This window comes from Mobula hypostoma, chromosome 24 (assembly GCF_963921235.1).
Source record: "Mobula hypostoma chromosome 24, sMobHyp1.1, whole genome shotgun sequence".
NCBI classification, from domain to species: domain Eukaryota; kingdom Metazoa; phylum Chordata; class Chondrichthyes; order Myliobatiformes; family Myliobatidae; genus Mobula; species Mobula hypostoma.
The window spans coordinates 10,947,916-10,971,159 of record NC_086120.1 but is presented as its reverse complement, the minus strand read 5'-3'; the positions used below and the strand labels follow the sequence as shown (position 1 = coordinate 10,971,159).

The following is a 23,244-nucleotide window of genomic DNA, read 5'->3' as shown; positions in this document are numbered from 1 at the left end:
TGACATAGACCCTTACTCAATTTACAATTACACTCAACACTAATCAAGGAAATGTGTGTCCTTCAAGTCCTGGCCCATTAGGAAGATGGTAGACTCTGCCAAAATTCCTTTCACTTTTCCATTTAAGAAAGCAAGAGACAACATTAGGGCTAGATCTTGTTCCTGGTCTCCGGCCAGCACTTGAGTGCTTGCGTTGTTCACTTCCACTCACCATAAATTTTGGAGCAATAAACCAGTGGATCAGGCTGAGGCTTTTGACAGGAACTTATTTGCTGAAATGCTCAGAGTTTTAACCTTGTATATTTTGTCTTCTATCTCTAGGCTTGAAGCGAATCCAATCTGAAGACACACAGTTACACTGGAACTGGCTTTGACTTCCAGGCCAGTGTTAAAAGTCAGTGCCAAGCATGCTGTTACTTACTCACTTGATGATGCCAGCAGTTGTCTTCCTAACGGCTTTGCTGTCCTCAGTGTTGGCTGATACCACCATTGAAGGTAAGCCTTTCTAACCTAGCTGGATTTGTGATGACTTTACTGCACATGGTAGCGCACATCACCAATGGTATTGATAAGCACACTGTCCATTCGGTTCATTACTCGGCATTACAATGGATTTTTGTTTGATTTGTTTCTTTTTCTTGTTTAATGTTGTATAATTTAAGGTTTTATTGTGAATGTTGTGTCTCCATGTGCCTATGATGCTGATGCAAGGAATTGTACTTGTGCATACTGTAAACTCAGCTTTGACTTTGGTGTCTTATGTGTAGTGTGGTCACTGGAGCTGTACGTAACTCTCTAAGTGCAGTCAATATTTTCTATAGCTGCTTGATATTTCTTACTTTTCTCAATCTCCCTTGCTCATGGTACACATTCCAAACGTAGGTCCTATTTTTCCATCATTGCTAATCCCCAGCACATTGGCTTCCTGCTTTTTCTGTTGTTTATTTTTGTCAGCTTACCTTAACTCTTCCACACCTGAGGAAGGTGAAGACATGCTCAGCTCTCTGGCTTCATCAAGTCCCACCCAGCTCTCCACCTGAGAAGAATGAACATCGTCCACAATCCACTCATCGTCCAACGCACTGCGTCAGCCCCATGGCCAACCTACCCATAGCAGATTACTCAGAAGCTTGTAGGTAGTCTGGGAGCAATACCTTAGTGCCATTTATTTTACAGAAATGAAAAGTATTATGCACTTATCTGCACATTTTAAATGATTGAAGTATAAACTATTGAGAAACCTCCAGGGATATATTCAGCCAGCCCTTGCAGGGGCTAATACCGGAAATATTAACTTTCCACAGATGCTGTCTGACCTCGCTTTATCTCTGATTTCCGATAGCTGCAGGCATTTTTTTTTCATTTTTCTGGGTAGGATGTGCGGTGACCTCTGTCTGCTTGGACTGCTGAACACCACCATTTCTGCAAAGTCAGAGCTCAACTTGTGTCTGTCCCTACAGGCCACTGAGTTCTGTTCAGCTTCAGTCACTACCCTCCCCTTCCCTACTGAGGGTACAGACTGTTGCTGGGGCCTAGTTGCACAGACACCTGGCACCATCTTGCACTTCCCAATGCTACAGACTTTAAATGTATGTTTTACAGGCAAAAAGAACATCTGGATGAAATCAACCTCGACTACAATGTTTGCTTGTTGAATCAGAAATAAGTTAGGACAATCTATCAAACTGACTTTGACAGTAGAGATGAAACATTTCCAATGAATAATACTCGGGAATTTCTTTGTAAATTGCAACATTATAGCTGTTGCTCTGCGTCATTAGCACTTGCTCAGATTGGCTAACCTTTGTCACGTGTGCACACACATGCATATTTGTGCAGAAACACGCTCAGTCAGGCACACATCTACACATACGTATACTTATACACACATGTATGAAACCTATTTGGAAGATGTACTGATTGTACACACACCTGCAGCTCCTCAGATCCTACACCATGAGGAGATCCTCATAGGATTGTGGCAGATCACGAGGGTCCCTTGAGAATGCCACTCTTCGGTGGGATATACTGTGGCCCCAACAAAAAGCAGCTGTGGGCATCACACCAGCACCACAGTATTCCCACCAATCTTCCTTTTAGAGCAGGGGCTCCCAACCAGTAGCAACCAAATTTTAAAAAGACCTCAGCATTACATCCTTGCTCTCGTGTTCTCGTCTTCTTGAAATGAATGCTAACATTGCATTTTCCTTCCTTACCAACTCAACCTGCAAGCTAACCTTTACGGAATCCTGTGCGAGGACTCCCAAGCCCTTTCGTACCTTTAATTTTTGAATTTTCTCCTCTTTTAGAAAATAGTCTACACCTTTATTCTCTCTACTGAAGTGCACAGATGTGCCTACACTTCCCTACACTATAATCCATCTGCCACTTCCTGGCTCCCTCGCCTATTCCATAGACTTTAAGGGTGAATTATGCAGCAGATAAAAAATCCAGAGCTACGGTGAAGTTGAAAGCTGAGAGTGATTGAGCAGGGGAGCAGGGGAGTAGGCACTGTATTAGTCATGTCCAGCATGCTCTTTGCCCTTTTCTCATTCAGCCAATTACATTTGTTGTTGCCATGGCAGTAAGATAAAAGGTTCTGCCGTCACTGTTGATAAGCAATGCTATTTTATTGAGTGTAATCCTGAGGATTGCCAGCATCCCAGAGTCCAAGGGGGCTTGGTGCACATCTTTCGGGGCTTGTGTCTGATACAGCAGCCCGCATTCTGTGAGCCACAGAACATGATTATGGTTGTATTTTTAGAGAACATCACCTCGAGCTTTGCTTGATTACTTTTGGAAGGTGGAGGGGCATTTCCCAATATCCCTAAATGACCACAAATTCTGCTTATCTGCTTTGTGGTTTTCCCAAGACAGTATGTGGTTCAGGAATTGTTTAATTGGTGCTTGTGGTCGTACTGAGGTCTGTTGCATGAAGATGGCAAGCTAGATGGGGATGGCTGCGTGTGCGTGTCATGGGTGTAACAGATAGAAAGTCTGTATTCAGATGTGATGTACAGGAAACATAATCACACCAGCACTGCAGTCTTCCTTGTTCCGCTCTCTTTCCGATTCACAGTTTGATTTGGTGCAATGGAGAACCTCACTGGCTTCTGGCTTTAGGTCTAACCTTGACCGATAAAATAAAGTTCACTCAAACAGCTGGCACTGAAACTTCAAGTCCAATAGGCTTGGTCAGTCCTTTACAGTTGATGTTGTATGGCACAAGGCTGACCTTGGTTGAACAACAAGAGTATACCCTACACCTCTGCTCTGCCATTTGGTAAGATCATGTCTGATTCGCGACTCGTGTAAACTATCCCTCATGCATTGATTCCTCAGTGTTCAAAAAATTATAGATCCCATCCTAGAATGTACTCATTCACTGAATGGCCACAGCTCCCTGAATTGGTGAAGGTTAGGGGTTGCAGAGCTCTTGATTAAATAGAGACAGAAGAAACTGCAAATACTGGAGTAACACACAAAGCACTGGAGGAACTTGGCGGATATGACTGTCTGGAGAAACAGTCCTGGTGAAGGGTCTCGACCTGAAACATCAGCTGCCCATTTTCCTCCATAGGCACTGCCTGACCCACTGTGTTCCTCCAGTGCTTTGTGTTGTACTCTTGATAATCCTGTTTCTCCTCATTTCAATCCTAATTCCCCCCAGAGGGTCCTCCTGTTCAATGGAGTCCATTCTGAGGAAGCGGTGTCTCAGCATCAAAGCTGGTCCTCTTTTTGAATCTACTGTGGCAAATGGTGGTGGGGGAAGAAACGGGAAAGCTGTCGTCCTGGTTCAGGAGAGGGAGCTCATTTCTGGAATAAACCTAAGGGTTTAATGGTAACCCAGAGGAGAAAGAGATGTTTCTGGCTCTATCCCCCGACCAGGAATGTTGGTTTCCAGCATGGAATACCAGGGGATAAAGTGATCCATTTGCCAATACTCACTGTGCCTTAGATGTGAAAGCCTCTGTCTCACTCCACGGAAGACCCAGTGTACATGGACTTTCCTTGTTTTCCCTGTGAATCTGTGGGTTTCCTCTGAGTGTGCCAGTTCCCTCCCACACGCCAAAGATGTGTGGGCCAGTAAGTTAATCTGCTGCTGTAAAATGCCCCGGAACATGGTGACACTTTGCAAACTGCTCTCGGCAGATCTATTCATTAGCAGATAGTGTGGAGGAGACTGGCAGAGTCTGAGGGGAGTTAATAAGAAGTAAAAAGGGATTAAGATAGGATTATTTTAAGTAGGCTGTTGATAGACTGCCCATCCTCTCCCCACCTTCTGATTCTGGCTTCTGCCTCCTTCCTTTCCAATACTGATGAAGCGTCTCGGCCTAAAATGTCAACTGTTTCTACCCCTCCAGAGAAGCTGCCTAACCTGCAGACTTCCTCAGCATTTGAGAGATTCTCTTGTGGCACTTTGTTGGAGTTGGGTCGAGTGATAGGAATCACTTCAGAGATGTTGTCTGTCTGTTGTAAAAGGGTCACCATATGACGTAGAAGGTGAAAAGTTAAGATGCAAATAAGGATTCTGGAGCAAGGAAGAGGGTGGAGGTGAATTGTGTATAAAATGAAAGCTGCCTTTGGTCACATGACTGGCACACTCTTTGCTCATTTGGTTAACAATGGCATAGAGACAGTCCCTCACGGCTATTCTGACCCTCTCAGATAACACATGTTCCAGGAGGTGAATAAAACCTGCTCAATCCCACCACATCTGTCTCGAGCGGTGGTATGCAGTGGGACTGGGGCCCCAGCTCCACGAGAAGCTTCGAACAAGGAGGGTACTATCAGCCATGCAAATTCATGGAGCTTGCTTGAAAGATGTGGTGCTGAGTGATTCCGTCAACTGGAATGTCACAGCTTCAGCAGTCAGGGTTCAATACTGCTGTCGGGTGCTCTCCTGCTAGCATCTGCTTGTTTTCCCTATGACCCCATGGATTTCCTCAGTGTGTTCTGCTTTCCTCCCACATTCCAAAACCATGATGGACGGTAGGTAAATTGGCCACTGTAAGATGCACATAATGAATGGTAGAACCTAGGGGAGCCAGTGGGAATTTGGGGAGAATAAAATGGCCACAGTGTAGGATTAGTGTAAATAGCTGCTTGATGGTCAGCATGAACTTGATGGGCTGAAGGCTCTATTTCCATGCTGTGCGACTCAATGTAATTGTCCACCCTTACCCCCACTTAGTTGATCTGTCCTACTGTCCTTCCACAGGATTACATCTTTGAACGCATATTTCCAGTTGTTCTCTGACTGAAAATTTGTGAAGCCACTCAGTCCGTTGATTGATGGATTTCACGGGTCCAAGGAATGCCAACTTCAGTTTGCCTTCATTGTTTTGCCTTTGTCTGTCAACGGAAAGAGAGAGCAGAAAGTATAGAATGCCCATGTAAATCCTATTGGAGCCATTAGAAGGGAAAAAACTAAAGCAATGCAAGGGAAAATGGGGATGGGAGATGAGTATGTAATGTGACAGTTGCATCTTCCTGTCATGGCCTATGTTGAGGCCTCAGGTAGATAACTTCTGCATACTAACCCTCACACTGGGAACTAGAGGCAATAGCTTTGGTTTCTGTTGCACACCCCCAACCCACCTCACAAAACCATTGTCAAAATGTGTCTGATATGACATTGGATTTCAGAGCAGCAATCATAGACTAATTACATACACTGACATATTTGTCATATTTGCCCCAATAATGAAAGGGAAAGGGTTTATTTTAATGCTATTTTGAAAACCAAAATCTTGATTAATTCCAAATGAATTCCAGAATAAGGACAACTCTTGGAGGGATTGCTAAAACAGAATCCAAATCAGGCTTGATATCACCAGCATTCGTCGTGAAATCTGTTGTCTTTGCAGCAGCGGTATGAAGCGATACATAATAATAGAGGAAAAAAATTGTGAATTACAGTAAACACGTATATTAAATAGTTAAATAAGTAGTGCAAGAATTAAAATTTAAGAAGTAGTGAGGTAGTGTTTCTGTGTTCAGTGTTCATTCAGAATTCAGATGGCAGAGGGGAAGAAGGTGTTCCTTTCTGAAGTCCACAATCAGTTCTTTGGTCTTACCGATGTTGAATGCAAGATTTTGCTGCAAAACCACTCACCTACCTGGTATATCTCACTCCTGTACACCCTATCTGAGAGTCTGCCAACAATAGGTATATCATCAGCAAATTTATAGATGGCGTTTGAGCTGTGCCTAGCCACACAGTCATGGGAGTAACGGAAAAGGGCAGTGGGTTAAGCACACACCCCTGAGGTGCACCTGTGTTGATTGTCAGTGAGGTGGAGTTATTTTTTCTGATGCACATAGATTGTGGTCCTCTGGTTAGGAAGTCGAGGATTCAGACTCGAGGGAGGTACAGAGGCCCAGATTTGGAGCTTTTCGATCAGAACTGTAGGAATTACTGTGTTAAACACTGAGCTGCAGTCAATAAACAGCATCCTGACATAGATATTAGTGTTGTCCAGGTGATCCAAGGCTGCGTGAAGAGCCAATGAGATTGCATCCGCCGTAGACCTATTGTGGCGATGGGCATATTACAGTGGGTCCAGGCCTTGCTGAGACAGGAATTTATTGTAGCCATAACCAACCTCTCAAAGCACTTCATCACCATTGACGTGAGTGCTACTGGACGACAGTCATTAAAGCAGCTCACCCTGCTGTTCTTGGGCACTGGTATAATTGTTGCCCTTTTGAAGCAGGTGAGCACTTCCAACTTTAGTGCTCAGAAACTGAACACACCCGCCAGTTAGAGGGCACTGGTTTTCAGAGCCCCACCAGGTACACTAAATGGACCTGCTTTCTTCACAAACAGTCTGCTAGAAGAACGCAGTTTAAGCAACGTGTGTGTATGTGGGAGGGATGGGTGGAAGGAAATCTCAACGTTTTGGGTCAAAATCCTGCATCCTACTCTTCCCTTCCGCAGATACTGCTCAACCCATTGAGTTCCTGCAGTAGTTGATTTGTTGCTCCTGATTCCAGCATTTCCAATCTGTCACGTCTCCATTCAACAATTGGTTTGCTTGAGTAACTAATGAAGCAAAAGCACGTTCTTACCCATTATGCAGGGTATGTCTTTAATCTGTCTAAGGAACATTTGAAAAATGAGACTAGTGAGAAAATGGAGACACGAGAGACCGCGGACGCTGGAAAGCGGAGCAACAAACAACCTGCTGGAAGAGCTCAGCAGGTCGAGCGGCATCTCTGGGAAGAAGGGAAACGGGGTTTCAATCTGAAATGTAAACAATGCCCTCCCTCCCATAGATGCTGCTGAACATGCTGAATTTTAGAGCAGGTTGTTTGTGAACAAGAAAATGAAGCAGGACTCTCTACAGGAAGAGCCTGGGAAGTGCTCAGATCACAGTTAGAGGAGAACTTCTGTTCTGAGCACAGAGTGGGGATGCACATCAGCAATATCATTTATGCAACGATCGTTTTCATTGCCATATGGAAATAGGTTGAACTGAATGAACCAAAGAAACGTAATGAAATTGCTGCTTTATCCCTTTTATAAAAGGTATCTTAATTTTTTTTCTGCCCTCTTCTGGTATGTGGGCAATACTTAATGTTCATTCCTAGTTTCCCTTGAGATGCTGGTGGTAAGCTGCCTTCTCTGTAGTCTATGAACTATCAGAATGTGAGTTGCAGAATTTAATTCCAAACTGACATATTTCCTCATCACGACGGTGGGGGGTGGGGTGTGGAGTCTGGCAGTATGTACCTGAAGTAGTTGCAAGTCCATGGAGTCCTTGTCTTTTTGGATTTATCTTGTTTCAAGAATACACTTTATTCAAAATGAAGTATATATACAAGAAAAAGAACAGTGCAAAGCTCTTTACATTCTTAGTAGCATTTGCATCGAGTGGTGCTAACACATTTTATCTTAACATAGCAACATTATCATCACTTCTGTCGGCTGGTGGTGTGGTGGCATCAGTGCCAGACTTCAGAGCGAACGCTCCTGAGTTCAAATCCAGCCGGCTCCCTTGCACGCTTCCCATCCGTGCTGGGTCGAGCTTCGAGGTAGCAACTCGGCCTCGTAAAAATAAGAAAGCCTGTTAAAAAATGGCATCATGACGGCATCTCGATGACTCCACTCAGAGTTAAGGGCTTTCTTCCTCATTATCATCACTTGGCCCCCAGGCAATAGCCCTTTCATTATTTGAGGAGCTTCCCCACCATACCTAGCCGTTGAATGCCCAGTGGCAAAATATTTTGTTTTTGGGAAGTGCAGTAGAAGAAGCACAAGGGAGTTGTTGCAGCCCATGTTGTAACCTTCTGACAGTTGTGGAGCACTAGAGTGTGAGACAGTCTCCTTATCTGCCTTGTAACGATAACTGCACAAAAACGCTGATATTCCCCCAGGTTACAATGAAGTTCCATTGTTAATGATCCCTAAGTTCTTTCTCAGTTCGAGTATATGTAGTTGATGTGAGTCAGCCAATGGTCACTAGCATCACAAGAGATAATCAGATGTCACTGGATCGTGAAGGTAATTCCCACAGACCCTGAATAATAACAACCATTTTTTACACAATTAGGGTTCTGAGGCATCACACTGAGCAGAGTCAGTTTGAATAATTTGTAGAATTTTAATTTTGTGGAGCTAGATTGTATAATTTGGAAGGATGCCAGAAGCATTGTTAGCAAGTTGGCTTTTCAGGAATTTCTTAAAGACTGTACTGAAGGTAAAACATTTTCAGTGAGGCTGAATCAAAGCTTGGGTACCCTGAAAGATTTGAGCCCCTGGTCACCAAGTAAATCTGGTAGATAGGATGAAGTGAAGGACCGGACTGGAAGTTGTTGCCTGTGGCTTTCATGTGGTTAAGGTTGCAATGAAGAAGTGGATCAAGTCAGTGGTAGATTCCAAAGGTAAGGACAGTTGTTTTGGAACTTGGTAGAATGGAAATGGTGAGGTGTTGAGTTTTGATGGATGAACAGTATAGTTGAACTTACCTGAAAAAACAATTGATTTAGTGCATCATTTAAGGATAACTACATGAGGTTGTCATGTACGTTCACACTTACATGATAGTCCTATATCTATGGTGATAGTCCTATATCTATGGAACTTTTAGAACAAAGCTCCTGACAGGAATATAGATCTGATAAGATTCACCATATTGTGACTTTACTTACTAATAGCTCTTTGTGACAAGTTAGAAAATGTAGAATGAGGGCCCTTCCTTGGTACATCTAGTTTATGAAGCCATCTTTTAGTCAGCAAGAAACCAACTTCTGGGGAGGTCTTCAGTGGGTCAAGGAATATCTGTGGAGACAAAGGGGTAGTCATCGCTTCAGGTCAAGTCCTTACGTCAGGACACTTGTGTCTCCAGTCTCTTTTACAGTCCTTCCATTGTAACTATGGTCAGAACACTGTTGTTTTTGGCCTAGAAACCAGTCATGAGATACAGAGATTTTCTTCTGTTGATGCTTTCAGCAGATTCTCAAACTGCTTTCAAAACATTCCAGAGCACATCTTTTTCCTGACAGCTGATAAACATGTGGTAGTTATTGGCTGTGACCTTTCAAGCAATATTTGTTGCAGATGCTGTGGCTGCTAATCTTAATGCCATTCATTTCTATAGGAAATCTGACCAGTTCTTCCCCCTCCTTCCCCCCACCATTCTTCTTTCAGCTTGAATGTTGAGAGTGTAAGTCTTCCCTTTGAGCTACAGCTCTGTAGTGATTGCTCTCGTGGATATACATGTCGAATCAACTGGGATCTTCCTGTTCCTTTTGATTCGGAATGACATCCATTGATCTCACCCTTTGAGGGATCGCATTGTTGTTGTCATAAAACCTCAAGCCGAAAGGCTGGATGACCTTCCATCAAAACCCTGCCTCAGAGTTTATAGGAAGCAAAAGAGAGGCAAGAATATTGGTTCAGGCAGTAAAGGAGGTCATTTGACATATCATGCCAGCACAGTGAATGAGCTGCCAAGTTCCCAGTCCTCTCTCCCCATGTCCCTGCAAATTCCCCTTTCAACAATATATTTCTTTTTTTGCATCACCTTTTCAGTGAGCACGCTCCAGGCCATAACAGCATACTGTGTTATAAATATACAAATGTCACAGCTGCTTGTAATTCGTTCTGTTGCTACCTTAAATCACCATCATCCCGTTACCCACTCCATTGCCTTTAGAACATATTTATCAAATACAAATAATTTTGATCCCTTAGCTAGATGTCCCCTTAGCTTTTTTTTGCTTTAAGGAAACCAAATCATCATCTTTATATTCAAAATTCTATCTAGTAAATCTCTTCTGCATGCCAGGATTTTGATATTCTTGTTGAACTGTGAAGCAGCTTATAAATACCTATAAACAGAATTGAAGCATAAGTAAAGATCCCCATACGCTTCTTCAATTGCCTTCTTGTTTTGTCACTTGTTTTGATCGAAAGAATCTACAGAAAGTTGTAAAATTAGTCAACTCCATTATGGGTACTAGCCTCTGTAATATCCAAGACATCTTCAAGTAGCGGCAGCTCAGAAAGATGGCGTCCATTATCACCCCCATCACCCAGGACATGCCCTCTCCTATTTGTTACCATCAGGAAAGGGAGACAGAAGTCTGAAGGCACACACTCAGTGATTCAGGAACAGCTTCTTCCCCTCTGCCGTCCAATTCCTCAGTGGACAATGAACCCATAAACATTACCTCATTTTTATATTATTTTCTGGTTTTGCACTATTTTTAATTTAACTATTTAAAACACACACACATACACACACACACACACACACACACACACACACACACACACACACACATATATATATATATTTCAATATTTGCCACGTATTGCATTGTACTGCTGCTGCTAAGTTAACAAATTAAACCTGATTCTGATTCTGGCTTTCAGAGATACTGTATGTGTCCATAGACCTCTGTTCCTGTATCCTCTGTTAGTTTATATTGCCTCTCTTTTAAATGTATTATTTCACACACCTCAGCATTAAATATATCATCTGCCATCTGTCAGCCCATTTCACCAGTCTGTGCCCCTCTGTGTCTGCCGGTAACCTGTAGATTTGTTACAGAACTTAGCTAAAAATGGGCAAAAACTGATATGTCACACTCTGCAAACATTAGAATTCCTTGTGGCATTGGGAATCATGTCAGGAATGTATTATAGTTCTGCAACAATCCACTGGAACTGTTTTGGGTGTTGTGTAGGTAGATGTGGCAGCCATGTATACGTACAGTAACACAGTGATGAAAGAACGTAATTATGTGCAGTAAAAACACAGAAAATGCTAGAAAAATTGAGCAGGCCAAGTAATAACCTTGAATACATGAATAGCTAAACACTTGGAGACTTATTGATTCTATCTGTTATCACCGTGCTTTGGAATTTGTAGTCAATGGCTCTATGATAACAAACTTTAACGGAGAGTCATAGAGTTGTACGGCATGGAATAGGCCCGTAGGCCCAACATCATCCATGTCAAATACGATGCCCATCTAAAGTAGTCTCATTTGTCCATGTTTGGCTTATATCCCTCTCTCTATATGGCCATGCACCCGCAAGGGGTTTCAGTGGAAGGTTCTTAAACAAAACCTGATACCAAGTCACATCAGGTGATTTCAGTACGATGAAAGCTTTGGTCAAAGACAAAGGTGCACCTAAAAGGAGGATAGAATAGTGATGTAATTGTGGAAGGGAAGCCCAGGGCTTATGATTTTGGAATTGGAGGCTGATGTGAAGTAACTAAATTCCGTGATTATCAGGAGGCCAAGGAAGGTGGATATCCCAGAACATTGTAAGAATGGAGGAAACTGTTGTGCAAGAGAGCACGAGTCCATAAAGGGAGCTGAACTGAGAATTTTAAAACTAAAGCTACATTAGAACTAAAATGACATTAACCAAATCTGCCCAGTACAAGAGTTACTGAGTGAATGGGACAACATGAGGAGAACAAGGGTAGTGGAGAGTACTTGTTGAGAATAAATTTCCTCCAAGCAAGCATTGAGAAGACTCTGCTATTGACTTCAGTTCCCATCAAAGGCTCTGTTCCCTACCATTTGACTTCATCCCTCTCCCTAGCAACTGGCAATATAAACCGCAGTGGCAGAAAATGCCTCACTTTAATGTCTTACCTAAAGGAGCACATTTGGAATATTGGTCCCACACTTCCTCACCAGGATTCGGCCGATGGATCCTTCACTAAAAATACCCATGATGAGTATAAACCTACAGAAAAGTAAAGGCAATAATCTGGCAATTTATGTTTATGAGAAGTTTCTCCTGATTGGGCTACATTATGAGAATTTGAGGGTTCGTCCCATTGATGTTTGATTTTCTGCACAGACTAAAGCACATCAGCACTTTTTCTCTTAGATCTAGGCTTTGTCTTCCTTAACTCTTCCTATCATCTTACATCCCAAAGATGACAAGACTCAGGGTTGGTTCTCAGATCTCTGGATGAGAAGGTTGTAGGTTTAAGGCTCAGTTTATAGAATTTGGTCTGCTTTGGTCTGATACATCAGTGCAGTTCTGAGGGAATGCTGCACAAATGGAGATCCTATCTCTGAGATGAGACAATGTGTCCTATTCTTACCCACTCTCTCAAGTGGACATAAAACATCCCAGGTCAGTTCCTCAAGTTTTGCTGGAGAGGGTGTGGAGTAGTGTTAAAAACCATAAGCAGTAGCATTATCTGACAATGACCTCATGCCTTGCATGTTTGGCATTTTCTTGCACCCAATCTCATGAAGGTGATAAAGCCTTCCTGACAATCTCCTGTCTATTATAATAGTGCACAGAACTGGCGAACAGGCCTTTGCACCAGCCTCCTCCCAACCTCCCACGTTCAGCAATGAAAGCACATTCCACTCTAATCCACTCCCTCATGCTTTATCTATCTTTCCTTTAAATGCAGTTGTGCTAATATCCACAACTGTGTCCCATTCCAAATTCCAACCACATATTGGTTGGAAAAGCTAGTTTCTCTTGCATTTCAATCTGGGTTTATTAGTGACATACTCTACACTCCGCGCCCCCCCCCCCCACCACCACCACCACCTGTCTATCGGTTAAATCCACTTTGAATTCCCCATGTTATAATCTTACCCTTTAATGAACCCCTGAATCTTTTAAAGGGAAAGGAAGACTGTCCAGTTCAAATTTTTCAATTTGTAAAGTGGCTCTGCATTTTCTGCCACACTACTATGTTTAATTATTAACATTTGGTTGTGGTAAATAAATTCTCTCAGTGTAGTTGGGACCAGGTCATCAGTGTTATTGCAGAACAGCTTAGTAACCCGGGTTCAATCCTCACCTCTGGCCATGTTTGTGTTCAGCTTTCTTGTTCTCTCTGTAACTGCGTGGGTGCCCTCCCATGTTCCAAAGATCTGCAGGTTGAAGACTGACCATTGCACGCTGGGAGGGTGGGAGGTAGTAGAGTCAGAGGGAAGTTGACAGACGACTCTAGTTCAATGGTGCAGTTGATGGAGCTGTTTCCTCACAGCTATAGCAACATAGGTTGAATCCTGAGTTCCAGTGCTATTGATACAACGTTTGCACATTTTCCTTGTAACCATATGGGATTCCTTTGGGTATTCCAGTTTGAATCCCATGTCCATAATTGGCTGTTGTAAATTGCCCTCATGTGTAGGTGGTGGTAGAATCTGTGGGGAGAATGGAATGACGTTAATGTAGGATCAACGCCAGTGAATGGTTGCTAGTCAACGTGGACTCAGTGGGATGGAGATTCTGTTCCCACAGTGTGTCTCTAGTTTTTGAGAGAGAATAGGTTACAGGAAAGAAAATAGAGAGCGGAGTAGATTTGAGGGATTGCTCTTCAAACAGGCATATAGTCAAAGGTCCAAATTGCCTCCACCTGCCTTCAGAAATATATTTGACCTTTTGGCCCTCTTGTAACCTTCTGGAAACTGCAATAGGGAACTGCAGTGCTGAAGTTCAGGCAGGATCATCAGTCGTCACTTCAAGGGAAATAAATCCAATCTGGTTTTACCTCTTGCAGCATCTAATTAATCTGAGCAAGGCAGGCTGATGCCAGTCTTATCTCAAGTCCTTCAGTACATTCCTCAAAGAAAATGTTTTCCTTCGAGGAATCATTAAAAGAAACAGCTAATCATACCTGTACGGGCAGTTTCTCCTTCCTGTATGTTGTAGCTGAGTTAAATTTGGCTTACTTTTGAAACCTCTGGTGCTGGAAGGGACCATTTTCCTTTGTGTGTGTGTGTATGTGTTTCTGAGCATGCAAGTGAGTGTGCTTGTGTCTTGACACAGATACAAAACACTCAAAAACTTATATAGATGTACCGTGGAGAGCATCTTGACAGGCTGTATCACTGTCTGGAATGGGGTGGGGGGCAGTGTCTACTGTGCAGAACTGAAATAAGCTGCAGATGGTGATAAATTTAGTCAGCTCCATCTTGGGTACTAGCCTCCAAAATACCCAGGATATCTTCAAGGAACAGTGTCTCAGAAAGGCAGCATCCATTATTAAGGACCCCCAGCACCCAGGGCATGCCTTTTTCTCACTGTTACCATCAGGTAGGAGGTACAGAAGCCTGAAGGCACACACTCAGTGATTCAGGAACAGCTTCTTCCCCTCTGCCATCAGATTCCTAAATGGACATTGAACCCATGAACACTACCTCACTTTTTTAATATGTATTACTTCTGTTTTTGCACGATTTTAATCAATTCAATATACGTATACTGTAATTCATTGATTGATTTGTTTATTTCTTCTTCTTCTATATTACATATTGCATTGAACTGCTGCTGCTAAGTTAACAAATTTCACGATACCTCCTGGTGATAATAAACCCGATTCTGATGTGTATGTGTCCATGAATACTCGTGTACATGTTGGAGCACATATGTGTGAGAACGTGTCAGTGACTGTGTCTGAGCATCCGTGCATGTGTGAAGATGTGTTTCTGAGTGAGCATTTCAGTGTGTGAGCTGGAGAATGTGTGTGTTTTGTACATTGGGGTACATTGCAAGAGGGAAATAGGGGCTTGCGCGGCAATGGGGAAGCTCAGTATAAGGGTGTGATTGTCAATGGTTTCAAGTGTTTTCATGCAGTTGTTTGCAAGGGTATGTGCACGTGTGTGAGGGAGGTATCTAGATAAGTTTTCACAAATAGTGTAGATGCTGTATGTATCTGAAGGAAGGGTGAGTGTAGTGATTGAGGCTGTGTGTGTGTGTGTGTGTGTGTGTGTGTGTGTGTGTGTGTGTGAGAGAGTGAGTGTGTGTGTGTGTGTCTGTGTGTGTCTGTGTGTGTGTGTGTGTGTGTGTGTGTGTGTTGAACCTTGAAGGAGAGCCCTATTACACCACCTGTGCTCACTCCACACCCCCACACCCCTTTGTGCAACCCCCACAAACATCCAGTCCAAGGCACCAATGCATACAGGAAGCAGGGAAGGAGGATCAAGAGAAAATGTTCCGAAAGATGCCAGAAAGTAGATGGTTCTGTTCCTACTCCTGTGCAGCACCGAGGGAGTGCAGCGTTGCCAGTGATGCCATTGTTGAACTGAAGCCAAATCAAGAGGTATAAAAGGATCCAAGGGATTTCCCTGGTATCCTGGCCATTTTGTTCTGTCCAACCTTCACCACGAACATCAGATTATTACGTTCAATATGTTGTCCATTACATCATAATCATATCCCCCAAAAATTGATTACAAACCAAATTAGGGCACACTGATGCTGTAAAAGACACCACCTCGTTTGCATTGAGACGCAGTTCCTTCTTTTTACCATTGAAAGTGAATGCAGGATACTTTACACAGAGGAACAGGTCAACTTTCATCTTCTAAATGAAAGAACCAATTGGTGATATTTGGCGATGAGTCTCCAGCTCTTTCAGGTAAAGTGAAATAGTTCCGGAGGATGTGGAATTGGGGGTAATGGAGGGGGGTGCCGAGTTATGGTGGCCGAGCAGATGGGGAAGTTCCACAGGTATGTAGATGCTACTAATGGAGGCAACTCGCAAAAGATCTTTCTGTTTGTTCCCTGGATGGGTGTGTCACTGAAAGCTTCAGTCCATCCTTGGAAGGTTTTGGGAAGGTTCCGGGCTGCTTTCCGGAAGTACAGCATTCTATATGGTGAAGATTTTCCCATGGGTGAGGAGCAAGTATTGATACCCAGGATTAACGAAGGAACAATGATCTTAGTTCCAAGCCAGAAGACTGTTTGACAGAGAGGAAAACTTTGAAAATAGCAGTGCTCCCACATGTTAGTGGCCCTCTCCCATAAAGGTGATGAGTCTGGGAAATACCGAGGAAGAAAGCTTGCTGAGTTGTTGCAATGTTTCTTATCAATGGTACAAGGGCCATCATTGTTCAACTAGTAGAGAGAACAAATGTTTAAGCTGCACTATCACCAGACCTCCCAACTCAGGAAGCCATCCTTCAAACAGTATCACAGGGAAGCTGTAAGCATGGAATCAGTTTTACATTGACATATGTTGAAGCATCTTTGACTGAATTATTTAGATTTTAGAGAAAATTTAAAACAAAATTTTCCTGTGTTCTAGGGAGCTGTAAGTCTGTGGATACATATACTAAATTTAACTCTGCTTCTTGAAACAAACCTTTAGCTTTCATGAAAAACCCACCATCTGGCTATAGACTACCTCAGAATAATTGTGAATCTGTATGCCAGAGTTGGGAGGGAATATCCAGTAGGTTTGGGATTGACATGGTATTTGAGTCCAATGGTTTGTTCAGCTTAGATAGAACATCTATATGGAGCCCCTGAACTAAAATGTCCGCCAACAACCAGAGGCAAAGAAGGGGTATAAAACACGACGAAGGGTGAAGCTGGCAGGGGTGAGATTGAAAGCCCTGATGAGAAGGTGGGGCTTTGATAAGATAAGATTAGTTTTATTTGTTACATGTGCATTGAAACATTGAAAAATTCGGTGAAGTACGTTGTTTGCTTTACTGAGCTTGTGCTGGGAGCAGCCCCCATGTGTCACTATGCTTCTGGTACCAATATAGCATGCCCACAACTTACCAACCCTAACCCCTACGTCTTCGAAAGGTGGGAGGAAACGAGACAGCCCTCATAGTCACAGGGAGAATGTACAAATTCCTTGCAGGAATTGTACCCCAATCCATGATCACAGGCATGGTCAAGTGTTACGTTAGCCACTACTTTACATTAGTCACCTTTCAGGCTTTGGGGAAGAAAATGAAAAAGATGGGCATGGATGGTTATGCTTTGAGGGAGGGCGTTTTGGAGAATCGTGTCAGTTGGCCAAATGTTGTACTGCCTAATGGTGAGGCAAACTGGGGAATAGTCATATAAACTAGGCAGGGTAATGATGTTGGGAGACACAGCAGCAAGTAGGTGAGATCACTCAATGGGAACTCAAGGTAGATAGAGTCATAAATCAGCCTTAGGTTGTGGGAAACAAACAATGCATAACACAGCGGGTTTAAAGTCTGCTTGTAAAATTTCTCTTCTGGTGACTTAAATATTTAGACATTAGAACCTCACACTTACAGCAGCAGATGTACTTCTACTCTGAGATGTGAACAGATATGAGACTACCTGTGTTACGAATGACCTAACTTACAGAAGTCCAATTGGATGCAAATTCTCCATACATCTCTAAAATAGTTTTTAAGATAGTACTAATAATAATAATAATATTGTTTCATGGTGTTCATTAATTGCTAGGTATGTTGTATATTCCATTAGTTTAATTATGGGTAGTGTTAGGATGACTATTCAATTGAAAGAATTAAAGCAAATGTATGGAGAGTAATCCAATATGGGTAGTTATAGAAAGTGAACATTTCTGAATGACAGAGAAACCAGCTTATAGACGGTTCTCAGGAAAGGAATCCTTACATATTGTGGAGACTGCTTGTTCTGGGTGCTGGAATTAGAAGGCCCCATACTGCTATGGGGTAGGGAGGGATGATATCGCCAGGACTGTGGCCTTCGATTGCCCTCTGCCCTCTGGAAAATGCATGTGAGTGGATATCAGGTGAAGATTGAGTGAACCTGATTCCACTGAGGATAAGTGGCAATGCTGGCAGTTGCTGTTTGAAATTAGACATGGAAATCGGGGCTGTTCCTGTACAGGTAAGAAAGAGTTGGCTGGTATCCAATTCAGAGACAGTAACTTGGTAATGTAATGAAAGAAAAATAATTTCAAGTAAAATAAACATCCAGTCTTGGGATTTATGCTTACTTGCTGCATTCCTGTGGATGTATTGATGTTTTTGTCGATGGGTGACTGTGCTGGAGAAGAGTGAAGTTTTGCACAATCTGTAAAGTTAGAATTGTCACTACCAACTAAAGCAGGCCCAGGGAGAGGGTTCATGGCAGCTCATACTAAACACTGCCTGAAACCCTGACCACTGATATACCACACCACAGATGTCAGCTCAGCCAATCCCCAGTGAGTCCAGCATTAATATGAAATAGACGCCATCACCATAACAACCACATGGGAATCCCATTATCGAGAAAACAGAGAGAGAAAATACTTTGAAGCCTCAAGCCACTCCCATGGGTGGGTTGGCCCATCTGTGTTGTCTTGAGATGCCTGTCCTTCTCAAATGATTACTGCGGGCATTGTGAGAGGTCTTTGTTCAGTCAGGCTATTTTAGCTAATTAACGCTGCCAGCATTAATGCAGGCCAGGTTTGGGAGTTATCTATTAGTGTCTCAAACTGCATGGTGAGCAGATTGTATGAGAAAAGGCTGTTGAGTATTTCCACTGACCTGTTCTGTCTAGGATAGAGGGTTATTTACTTTAAGTGGAGCCTACAGCTTGGTGTCCAATGGTTCAGAACACTCTTGCCCTGCATTTAATCTTTGGAATATCAGCACATGAATAACACTGTCCTGAACCTTCTTGCAGAAGGTAGTGAATCTCTGGAATTCTCTATCACAGGAATTTGTGGAGGGCTAGATCATCGAAGGTAATTAAAGTAGGGTAGATACATTTTTTGAAGATGGAGCTTTTGAAGGTAATGGGGATCTGGCACAGAGGAGGAGATGAGACCTGGGATACATCACAGAGTCATGAGAGATTGCAGGTGCTGAAGCACACACAAATTGCTGGAGGAACTCAGCAGGATAGGCAGCATCTATGGAGGGAAATGGACCAGCAATGTTTTGGTTTAACACCCCTTAAGCAGGCTTGAGAGGCCTGGTGGTCTACTCCTGTTTGTATGTTATCAAATCAAGTTAAGTTTATTGTCATGTGAACTAGTATGGTGAGATACAAAGTAAATTTCAAAGTTCAAAGTACATTTACTATTAAAGTCCATATCTGTCGCTACCTACTACCTTGAGGGTCATTTACTTGCAGGCATTCACAGTAGATCAAAGAAATACAATAGAATCAAAGAAACATTGCACACAAACAAAAACTGACAACCAAAGTGCCGAAGAAGAAAAACTGTATAAATAAATAAGAGATAGATAGATAGATAATACTGAGAACATAAGTTAAGTCCTTGAAAGTTAGTCCAAAGATTGTGGAATCAGTTCAGAGTTGAGGTGAGTGAAGTTTTCCTCAAGTACAATAAAAACACTTTTATTTACATCAAAAGTACATTGGTTCAGAGCACAGACAGAGCATAAATGATACATCAATTATACCAGATAGTGAAGAAAAAAATTGCAAGATTTTAATCCATAAAGAAAGACAATTAGAGACAAGTCCATTGTAATGAACGAGGTGGTCCAAACTCTTCCATTGCTGAGGTAGAGTCAAGATTGTGCAAGCTGGTTTAGGAACCTGCTGGTTGAAGGAAAGTAGCTGTTCCTGGGGCTGGCTGGTGGTGTAGTGGCATCAGCACTGGACTTCAAGGCAGATGGTCCTGAGTTCAAACCCAGCCGGGTCCCAACCTGGGCAACAGCAGTATCTGCGCGGAAGAAAGGCCTGGCAATCTACTTCCGTATGGTCACGAAGAGTTGTACTTAACAACTGAATTGAGACTTCAGGCTTCTGTACCTCCTGCCTGATGGTATCAGCAAGAAGAGGGCATGGGAATCCTTGATCATAGTACCTCCTGTGGATGGTACCACTGGAGTGACCAGTTGTCCACCTTTGGTCCTGACAAACCCAACCAATGCATCCAATCTCTAATCCAAAAGAATGCAGGACAATGGCTGACCCAGAGTTCCTAGGCCTTGGTGGATTCCTCCCTCCAGTGTTTTCTCCAGATTCATAGACTCCAGCAGATGGCTTCCCTTGTCATTCTTACCCTATCGTTTACTTGGCACTAACTCTCATTGGCCTGCTCACTTCAAGAGAGAGTAGCAGTGACACCAGCACCCCAGAGAATGGACATTATGTGTAGAATGGAAGGATCGTAAGAACATAAGAAATAGGAGCAGGAGTAGGCCATGCGGCCCGTTGAACCACATCTACCATTCAATAAGACAATGGCTGATCTGACCATCGATTCATCTCCACCTACCTGCCTTTCCCCCATAACCCTTAATTCCCCTACTATGCAAAATCTATCCAACCTTGCCTTAAATATATTTACTGAGGTAGTCTCCACTGCTTCATTAGGCAGAGAATTCCACAGATTCAAAGCAGTTCCTTCTCACCTCCATCCTAAATTTACTCCCCCTAATCAAGAGGCCATGTCCCATAGTTCTGGTCTCACCCATCAGTGGAAACAACTTTCCTGCCTCTGTCTTATCTATCCCTTTCATAATTTTATATGTTTTTATAAGATCTCCTCTCAAGATAGAGGTCGATGCTACAGTGAGAAGTCGGAGGACTGGAGGAGGTGGCAGGGAGGTCTTGGCATCTGTCATCCATCCCGTCTCCGTCTGTCTGTCTGTCTCTCTCTCTCCCTCTCTCTCTCTGTGTCTCTGTCTCTGTCTCTCTCTGCCTCTGTTGCTGTCTCTCTGTCTCTCTCTGTCTGTGCCAGCCTTGCTGGAACCATTGCCCACAGATTAACCTAGAGGATCCTGATGGTTCACTATCTGCATCCAGCAATGTTGCAGACAAGAAACCTTTCCCATCCCACCAACCCAAAACAATGCTGAGTATTCAATATCAGTAAAAGTATATCTTTTGTTGGCAAATACCTTAGGCTTGAAATCCAAGGGCAGCTCCTTCTCTCCTGCTGAGATTTTACTCACTGGCAGGCCCATATGTGTTCAAAAGTTCTGTCTTTGCAGGACCAGAGCAAGTCCTGCCCAAGATTGCTGTGTTGTTTGAGTTCAATTGGATGAATGTTGGAGGGAACTTTTGGTCTCAGGTGGGGATATAGGAAATACTTGACGTTACCTTGGCTTCAGGGTGGAGTTCACTGAAAAACAGCTGCCTCAGGGGAGCTGGTTGCCTGTTATCAGATTTTCACTGCACAATAGTAGAGAGAAGTTCCTCCCTTCAGTTTCCTGACTTCAAAGCCAGTGCGGAATCAGGGGAAGAGTTCAGGGAGAGAGCTGTGTTAAACTTGTCAGGAATCTGCAGCTGCACAATGGATTATACCACTGAGCTCCAGAGCAGAAGTTCGAAAGGTAATGTAGTCGCACACCCCTTGTCCCCCTCCTGTCTTTAGTGGAGAAAGTGAAAGAGATGCCCACTCTCTGGACTCTGCTCCAACCACAGAGACACTCCCTGTGAATGTCATCTGGCTTTAAGACCCCATCGTGGGGCAAATGTGTGGGACACACTTGCCCTTGGGTACCAAGGTAGAATGTGAGAAGCTTAGTGGACAAGGGTAAGCGAATAGGGGATTAAAAAGAGAATACCCATTTTTTTCCTCATCCTGCAGTGATCGTACTGCACTCACCTAACCTACAACTGTAAGGCTGGTCTCAAAGTATTTGAAAGATTAAATATTAACTTCATTTATCACAGATACAGCAAATGCATCATTGGCATCAAATCAAATCAGTGAGGATTGTGTTGGGCAGCCTGCAAGTGTTGCCCTGCATCCAGCACCAACATAACATGCTCACAACTCACTACACTTAACCATGCATCTTTAGAGTGTGGGAGGGAACTGGAGTAGCTGGAGGAAAAAGTCACATAGTCACAGGGAGAACGTCCAAACTTCTTACAGACAGCAGCAGGAACTGAATCCCAATCTTACAACGGGAGTTGTAATAACATTGCATTGACCCCTACGCTGCCCTGTTTAAGGTGGCAGGTGCGTTGACATTCAGAAACTTAATGTCTTGGAATTCTCCACTCCATCCATGAAAGGTGACATCTCCGCATTAGTATGTGACTTGCGCTTGAGGGAGCCGACCTTTCTGCCTCTGTGCTGTGGAGATGCGACACATACGAGCTCAAGTGTGGCGCAGGAAGTCTCGATGTTAGCGTGCGGAGGTTGCAGAGAGGAGGAACATCGAGGTTAGGGGAGGTGAAACTCGATGGTTCAACAGTGCCACAGTGTGAAGGTTATAATAGAAGAGAGGTTGTGACAGACAAAGAATGCGCAGGATTCAGAGCAGAGGGATTTCTCATTCATATTTTGGCATTATTAGAAGGACCTCTGCAAACTGGGTGCAAAGATTAAAGTGTAAAACTTTGTTTGCTCCAGAAAAAACTATTGAGAATAGCATCTAGTCTGTAACAAGAGATGAAGGAAATGTCATTCAAAGCTTATCTGAGTAACGGTGAAAATGTCGGGTGTCTCTGCCCTTTGTCTTCTTTGTGCAGTTTGCCCTTGTCCAGATGGAGGCTCTGAATGCGGCTTCCAATTAACTCAGTTTGAAATTATGATTGAAGCATTGACATGGAGGAAAGAACGGGGTTTGCAACAACCTGGGGCCAACCATCTGTCCTGTTAACACTTCAGTGCCAGCTGAAGGAAGCGTGTCAGATTCAACATGCAACCTCCTCTCACCCACAGCTTTCTCTTCATACTCCCATAGCTCAAATCACTTGCCCTCCCCATCTGGCCTTCCAGAAGCTGACACTTAAAATATTGTTGGACATCGGTTTAAGACCACACCTGAAAACTCTTAATCGCAGTTTGTTATCAAGGGCTGATGCAGTTGAAAGGAGAAAACCTTCAGGGAACTCTTTGATTTCTCAAATTGTAGTCAGGCAGCACAGAAATGGGCCCTTCAGACCAACTGGTCCATATCAAACAAGACTCCCATCTCAACCACTCCCACTTGCTCACATTTGGCCCATATCCTTCTAAACATGTACCCGTACAAATGTTGGTAATATACTTGCCTCAAACAGTTTTGGTTTCATCTAAGACTGAACCGTGTCTACGCCCACCTGGACAA

The 23,244-nt window shown here is 43.3% G+C and overlaps 1 protein-coding gene across 12 annotated transcripts in view; it reads left to right on the top strand.

Moving 5' to 3' along the window:
- LOC134337298 (receptor-type tyrosine-protein phosphatase S-like) overlaps positions 1-23,244 on the top strand; it is a 513,177-nt gene that overhangs the window by 162,769 nt on the left and 327,164 nt on the right. For all 12 annotated transcript variants that reach the window (XM_063032185.1, XM_063032183.1, XM_063032184.1 and 9 more), the window contains exon 2: positions 322-495. In XM_063032185.1, coding sequence (XP_062888255.1) covers positions 408-495 — 88 coding nt within the window. In that variant the 5' untranslated portion in view covers positions 322-407. The remainder of the gene's footprint in view (positions 1-321; positions 496-23,244) is intronic.